A 7,691-nucleotide genomic window follows, 5' to 3' on the forward strand; every position below is an offset into this window, starting at 1 on the left:
TCAAAGTCAGTGCTCCCCTGGGGGTTAGGACATCCCAGAGCAGACAGAGAAATATTCCTGGTGCTCTGGAACAACACATGTCCCTGAAAAACACTGTGCTTCTTGCCATTGCATGTCTGTGTTGCAGCAAGGATTTATAAAGCCCAGGGTCCAGTACAACAACCATATTTTCCCCCTACTTCATTTGTCTCACAACAAACCACTAAACCTCAGCTGAGTGTTTGCACATAGCTACAGCAAACAAATTAATTTTTAGTTCATGATAACAGATCTATAAGCATTAGCTAGGCTTTACTTGTCAACAACAAATTAATGAAAGTTAATTAATTAATCAATGAACAACATGATCATTATTATTATTAACATGTTAATTTTTTTAATATCTGAAAAATTATGTCTAGCTACTGTTAGTTTCTCTTTCCTGCTAGGAAACAATTCCTCTACTTTGTTTTTGGCTTCCCAAAAAGGATTACAGTTGATAGCAACCAACATTAAAGAAGAAATCAGCAGCAGTTGCTACAAATAAAACCAACACAGATTAAAAATCTTGTGTGTCTGTGTGGATATATGCAGGAATAACATTCCATCAAATAGCTGCAGTTTGGGGGACTGAAAGCAAAAGTAACTGATAAAAAATGAATGCATTGTTGGAACACCTTCCAAATCCTGGATGCTTGCAAGCTTCTGCTGCCATCAACAACAATTTCAAACTTGTTGTGGAATTTACCATAATTTGTTTTTCCCAAAAGCTCTGAATCAAGAAGGCAAACCGCAATTACATCTTTATATAAATGGACAAATACATTCACATGTCTATATTCACCCAAATGTTCACTGGAGAACTCCAGATTTGACTCTAAACCAACATATCTGCTAGCTTTTATCTTTTCTACATGTTTTCAGTCAAGTCTCCATGCTTTTTGAAACAACAGAGAATCCACAAAGACAGAACTTTGGCTTTGGTCCTGCCCTAGAGACTACCTACCAAAATATTATGCTTTCTTTCTTACATTTTCTATTAAGTCATATTTTAATTCTTTGATATCTCATACTGTTCATTATTAAAGAACAAGAAATTTCACATGGCAGTTGTACATAAATAGATTTTAAGAATGGAAAGGTTTGGGTTTCTGCAGTACATCTGATGACAAAAGCACAGAAATCAATCATTACATCTCCAAGCATTTTTACTATGCTGTGAAAGAAAATGTTTCTTTGTCTTTAGAGAGATACTTTCCCATTAAATCTATGCACAATAAAGCAAAGATCACAATCCAGACAAAAGGTTTTCCCTGTATTTCAATTTAAGCTGAGTAGAACTTCCTTAAGCAGGAGGTTCCATTGGTATAATGACTGTATTGAAACGAGAAAGGATTGTAAATCTATGAAATTAGAGGAAAATAACTCAGAAACAAACAGAAAATTAACATTATGACTACCTGACAATGACATTTAAAATGCATGAAACCTTCAATTGCCAGAGAAGAAGAAAAAATATTTGTCACAGAAAAATTCTAATGCAGACTGCTTTCGGTTGCTTTCATGGTTTTTTGTATTAACAGTTGAATAGCTTCTTCACAGATTCTAAATTTCAATTCTGTAAGATTTACTATTCTTTACAAGCATGTTTCCATGGGTCGCCCAAGTCATGGTATATTTGCAAAGTGCACAATAATTTGGCTTTGCCTCAAACTTGTTTTTCCTGACTTGCACCTCCTCACCTATCCTCCAACTTCCCCCATGCTGTGCTGAAAGTCCTGGCCTTAAAATCAGCATTCACCTGCTGAAAGCAACTCAGCGGCCTATTTAAACACATAAAACCTGACAATTATGATGACACATAAGGCAGTTCTCCTTTCTTCAGTATAAGGATGTATTTCTGACTCTTTGTTCACTCCACCCCTAGTATGATGTCAAGCCTTACTTCATGTTTTCATTCTGGCTCACTGCCCCCATTCTTTGCCACTGGGAAACATCCATCTGCTTCAGCTTCATGAAAACCATTATTGTGTACCAAGAGACCCTAAACATGACACCATCTCTTCTGGAGCCTCCAGCACCCTTTCATTGATACCAACAGCAAAACCAGAAAGGGCTAAACACTTAAGCCAAAGAAGGGAGTGGAGAGCAGTGTGGGAGCAACAGAATCGTAGCTCCTCATGGCAGGCCAGAGGGAAGAACCACGATAAGGAGAAAGTGACTAGTGATGACAGGGATGAAGAAGTCCATTAACTGGCTTAATATCAAAGAACACAAACTATTAAATTGCCACCAAACATCACTGTAATCTGAAGATGCTTCAAAAAAGCGAGGCAAAAGGATTTTACAGCAGTATAACCTATTAGAGAGAAGGAGGAACCAGAGATAAAAACCTAAAAGAAAGTAGAGTGTGAATGGACAAGAATAACAAAAACTTTGGAGTAAAGCCAATCTTAAAGACAAGTTACAAGGATAATTACAGAAAAATCATGCTCTTATCAAGAACCTAGTCCAGGAAATCAAGCTCTATTTAATGGCAGTAACCAGAGAGAAAACAGAAGGGGAAAGTTTCAGGGAGATGAGGGGAAACCTGACTAAAGCTCAGATTTTTTTCATGCCCTTTTAAAATCAGCAGTTATCTGGGAAAGCAGCAGAAGGTGGAACAAACCACCTGTTTAACTTCTACTAACATGCTTGAAATTCAGCTCCTGTAAAGAAAAAATTTTAATATTTTTAATACTACATCACTTAAAAGACTCGTTTGCAGTTCCTAAAAATGTCCTAACATCATACAACTCAAAATTTCCTGCCCTTTTTGACAACTAAATATGCCTCTTCTGCTTCATACAAGATCAAAGAAGACACTGGTGTTGCTACTAGGGAATATTCCTAAATGTGAAAATTAGGGACATTCATTGAATTTTAAATCTTGAAGAGGAAACAGGATAGCTGCTTTTAAAATCTCTTCTGATAAGTCATTCTTAGCCAACAGTTTCTCCTTTTACTGCTGCTTTGTTATCTCTGTCAGCCTGGCTAATAATGCTGTAATGCAATTTTCTGCTTACTTAATGGCACAGTATCTTGCATCTATATAATGGCAGCTGGAGTAATTTTGAAGATTAATTAGATACAATGAAAAATTATGCTTAGATTGAAAAGCCAGGTAGGGTCTCTCGCTTCCCAGTACTCCAAAAAGCATGACTGAACAAGATGGGGAGGTGGCTAGATCCCCAGTCTCAGTGTGCCTGCCAGTCCCTAGTAGTAGTTAGCAAGGGAAGAACTACTGGTCTTCGTAAAAACCTGTGGCAAACATCATCTGTAAAGTTAGATGCCTCTGGCACACTTGAGCACACTTCCTATATGAATATTTATGTAGGTACAATGTATCAAAGCCTCTGAGCTCTTGTTACCACAAACTTCACATTTCCCACCTAGTAGAGAGAGAAAATAAAAGCACTACTTGGTTCCTGTTTTGCCCAGAAAACACCAAATATTTTAGTTTCTTCTCAGCTTCGCAACCATCAAGTTGTACTTTAGCACTCCTTGCAAATTTCAACTTTTGACTGCCATATTGTTTGCCCCCAAATGAAGTTGTAGAAGAAAAACAGTTCATCAGTAAGAATTTAAGATCTTCAAATAATTGGTGTAGAAGTAAATAGCAATACTAACCTCTTTCATTTTTTCCAGCTCATTCTGTAGTGCTTGTTTGGCAATTTCAACTTCTATAAGCTGCTGTCTTAACTTTTCATTTTCATCTTCTGTTATAGTGCGTTTTTCTTCCACATTTTCTAACTCATGATGAAGTCTCACCGACACATCTTTTGCAACCTAAATGAAATGGCATATCAAAAGAAGGGTTAAAAAAAATTTTACTGCTGCAGTGCTTAGTGCCTAAGCATCCATTTAAAAGTTAATTCTGGGTGTTTTGATGGAAGAGGTATGTAAGGAAACAGGTAGACAAGGACATCCACAGACAGAATTCTAAACAATTCCATATTCAAGCCAATTCCTTCCAAAAAATTATACATTATCCCTATGGACTTCACTGGAAACCATATCAGACATTAAACCCCAAGTCCTTCTTAGGTTCTGTCACATCAACAGTTAAACAGGACCTTCATTATTCCTGGAGACCGTGCATCATCTATTTTCTCTCAATCACAGCTAGCGCATACTTTTCAATGCCCAAAAACACACACTCTTCAAATACTTGACATGCAACAGCACCTAAAATCAGAGCCCATCTTCTCCAGGCCTTCCCTACCTGTATCTACCTGTGACTGCAAATGGACACATGTTTATTTTGACTCTGCTAGTTTCTCTCTTCCTGGTGGACAATTAATGAAAATATTTACTACCATTGGTTCATTTTAAGATCAAAATACAAACAACATTTTTCCTGACGTTGTGTTCACACAAATGACATCCGATATTTTCAATGGAAATGAACACTAAGGTTTGTTGCTGTTTTGGGGGATTTTTTATGCATTTTCATAGGAATAGAGTAAAAAGGCATATGACAAGATCTAATTCCTCCTCCTCAGGAAAAGTAATGAGAATCTTGCCCTGCAAGCCACTTGCACTATATTTTGTGAAATCACCAGAAATTATAATCACACATTAAAAATATTTAAATATACACTAATCACTGTGTTGATGGTGATTTAGACACACAGACACATAGTTTGAAAAGCCTAATTTCCTGCTTTTTTTAGAACACTGGGAAAGCATAATCAATCCAACTTAGCATTAGCTAGGGGAGTTCAGTGAGCTGTCCTTCATGGCTTTCACTCAAACCACCTTTATGTTAGTGTGTCAGAAGATCTTTGACACACTAAAACTCTAGAGAAAAAATACTAACCGTTAGAAAGCATCTAGAAAGATCCAATGTATCAGAAATCAGCAGCAGCTAGTGACTCAGCCTCCCTTGACAAGAAACCCAGTGTGTGTGAATTACAGATACAACACTGCAGTGTAGCACAAGATCATTCAATAACCTCCCCCACTGCACACGCACTCAAGACACATAATGCCCAACAGAAAGAGTGAGTCGAGGGGAATTTCAATTATAACCATAGCCCAAAGAGACTGCAGAATGAGCTGAGAAACACGCCACAGGGCTTTAGCTCGATGCCTTTTCTTACACTTCGTATTAAAGTGCTCATCTGGTTGTCCAGCCAAAGTAAATGGAAAATCATGGGGGATATTTAAAACAGCACCCTAGTGGAACCTCTAGTCTATAGATACAGTCTGGAACAGTAAATAAAACCAATTTGTAATGTAATTACTGGTAGCTAATTTTTTGACACAAAAATTGGTGGAATAGCTATTAATGCAGGAAAAAATACAGAGAGTTCTAGATCACATAGGAAATGGGACTCACTTATGCAAGATACATTTTAATCCAGGCGTATGCAAGATACATTTTAATACAGCTATCTGCAAGACTGTATCTCTGAAGGATCAAGTTCTCTACTATATTGCAAAATGAACAATGTAAATTTGGATAGTCTTTCTTCAGAAGAGGACTTGAAAACACTACCTAAAACCGCATGAGTTATAATTATGGTTAGCCAGCACCCAGAACTCTGTTAGGCAGAAATTTGGCATTAGACATTCATCCCTACTCCAAAGCAGAACACATTCATGAACAGTGAGAACACTCTGCAAGAACACTGCTCCTTTCCAATGAGTCAGTCACACTGGGAAACACATGGGAGAAATGCTAATTAAAGCAAGCTCTTTGTCCAGCTAAATCCAAGGCCTTAGCTTCTATCTCCTATATTGGCAGAAAAGCCCCTCAGCAGAAGTGCCCTCAACAATTCCCTCCCCAGCCTGCATGTGTATGACTTGCTAATAAAAGTAACACTGAGCCAACCAAGAAGCCAGCTGTAATCACAATTCACTTGAGATATGAAGGCCCACCTTCAAATTCTGCCTGCAAATGTGTGTGTCTCAACTGACCACCTAAGCATCATCCTGAGCATGCAAAACATCCCTTGTTTCAAACAGAAATCCCCATGAGAAGGGGGTGATTTTGCTTCTGATCAGGAAGACTATTTTGCCAAGAACCACATGGGCAGCTGTATTTATAGAACTGTCACAGCCACAGCAGAAAACGTGGGTTTTGAATACGCACAGAAAAGGAATATCAAATAGAAATTTTAATAATAGTGATGACAAGCTTGAAAACTTTCAGAAAAGATGATCCAAACCAGGTCTGAGAATAACATATTTATCCATCATATCCATCCGTCATATTCATCAGAAAAAAGTTAAAAAATAACCTTGACTGGTCTCCCAGTCTCCTTGACTGGGAGACCAGTCAACTGAAAAATGTTTAGGTGTCCTGATTCAGCCAGAGTCCTTCAATATCTAGTCAATGGAAGCAGAAATTAAACTTCCAACTGTGTCAAGAAAGGCTTTTTTCTCTGTAATTGGACCAATCTAGAATGGAGATGATGGTTATTTTACCAATGACAATCTTTAAACAAGGACTGAAACTTTTCCTTAGCAAGAGGCTGTGGTTCATTCAGATCTTATGGATGAAATGCAGTTGATGACACACTGAAATTTTATGGGTTTTGTCTACACTTTCAGGTGGATGTGAAAAACCCTGGATTCATTGGATATGACAGCAGTTTTTTTACTGATGGAAACAGAGTAAGGATTCAGTGTTGTGACTGCAAGTATTCAATCTGCTTACCCCCTAAAATCTCTCACTAAAGAGTAACAAAATCCCCTCAAAGTCAATAGGGCTGTTTGGTGAGGTTGGTTTAATTCTGCAGTGGAAGGGTATGCTTTGCACTCATCATAAAGAGCCCAAAACCTTTAGCTTCTAATTTGCTTTTGAGCAACTCCTTGCACATTACCTTTATAAAAAATGATACTAAGGGCTACATACAGCAAGGGGTCCTATTACCAAGAAGAGCTTGGCCATTGCTATTCCACGAACTGCACTGGGTGCACATTGGAACAGATGGAAACGCCTGAGTCATGAGGACCAAGAGCATGGTTGTGTCTCCATCTGAGACGCTCCCTTCCCCTCGACACCTGCCCGTGTCTGTACCTTGAGGTCCTGCTCCATGCTGCGTATGAGCTCGTTGTCGATCTCGCCAGTCTGGGCGTAGCGGAGCCTCTTGCGCTCGGCCTTGCGCAGCCGGTACTGAAGGATCCGGCAGTTCTTGTTGGCTCGCTCCAGTTCATGGCGCATTTCTTGAAGCTGACAAGCATCCTCTTCAAAGAAACTGTCCCTCATCTCATCCATCTCTGTCCTCAGCTCATCTATTTCGTTCTGGCACGGGGCAAGAAGGGGACAGGGACGCAACAGGTGGGTCAAAAGCACAAATGTCAGCAGGTATAGGGGAAGGCAGCCAAAATGGAGCTCCGCCCCGCAGGGAGGGCAGGTAAATACCATCCAGCTCATTATAGGCACCGCAACGAAGCAGGGAAGTGGCACTGCCCGCACACCCCACAACAGAGCCATCTTAACGATGCTTCCAGCGCTCTTGCTGCAAGAGAGGGAGGCCGGGAAGGTCCTCCCGTCGGGAGGCAGCCCGCTCCCCGCCCGGCCCTCGTTCTCCCCCACCCATCCCCGTCACCGTCCCGGCCCCTCACCTTGAGGCTCTCGTTCTCCTCCCGCAGTTTCTCCATCTCTTCCTGCATCTCCTCCTGCAGGTGGGGGCTCAGGGCGACTTCGGGGCCGCAGCTCC

At 40.0% G+C, this 7,691-nt stretch overlaps 1 protein-coding gene across 3 annotated transcripts in view; it reads right to left on the reverse strand.

Annotated features, from left to right (window-relative positions):
• LOC102044382 (protein SOGA3) overlaps positions 1 to 7,685 on the reverse strand; it is a 50,392-nt gene extending 42,707 nt beyond the window's left edge. For all 3 annotated transcript variants that reach the window (XM_031066696.1, XM_005418470.2, XM_031066695.1), the window contains exons 1-3: positions 7,597 to 7,685; positions 7,049 to 7,273; positions 3,649 to 3,807 (exon numbers count right to left, since the gene is read on the reverse strand). In XM_031066696.1, coding sequence (XP_030922556.1) covers positions 3,649 to 3,807; positions 7,049 to 7,273; positions 7,597 to 7,644 — 432 coding nt within the window. In that variant the 5' untranslated portion in view covers positions 7,645 to 7,685. The remainder of the gene's footprint in view (positions 1 to 3,648; positions 3,808 to 7,048; positions 7,274 to 7,596) is intronic.
• Between the last annotated feature and the right edge of the window lie 6 nt (positions 7,686 to 7,691).

This window comes from Geospiza fortis, unplaced genomic scaffold, assembly GCF_000277835.1.
Source record: "Geospiza fortis unplaced genomic scaffold, GeoFor_1.0 scaffold98, whole genome shotgun sequence".
Classification (NCBI taxonomy): Eukaryota; Metazoa; Chordata; class Aves; order Passeriformes; family Thraupidae; genus Geospiza; species Geospiza fortis.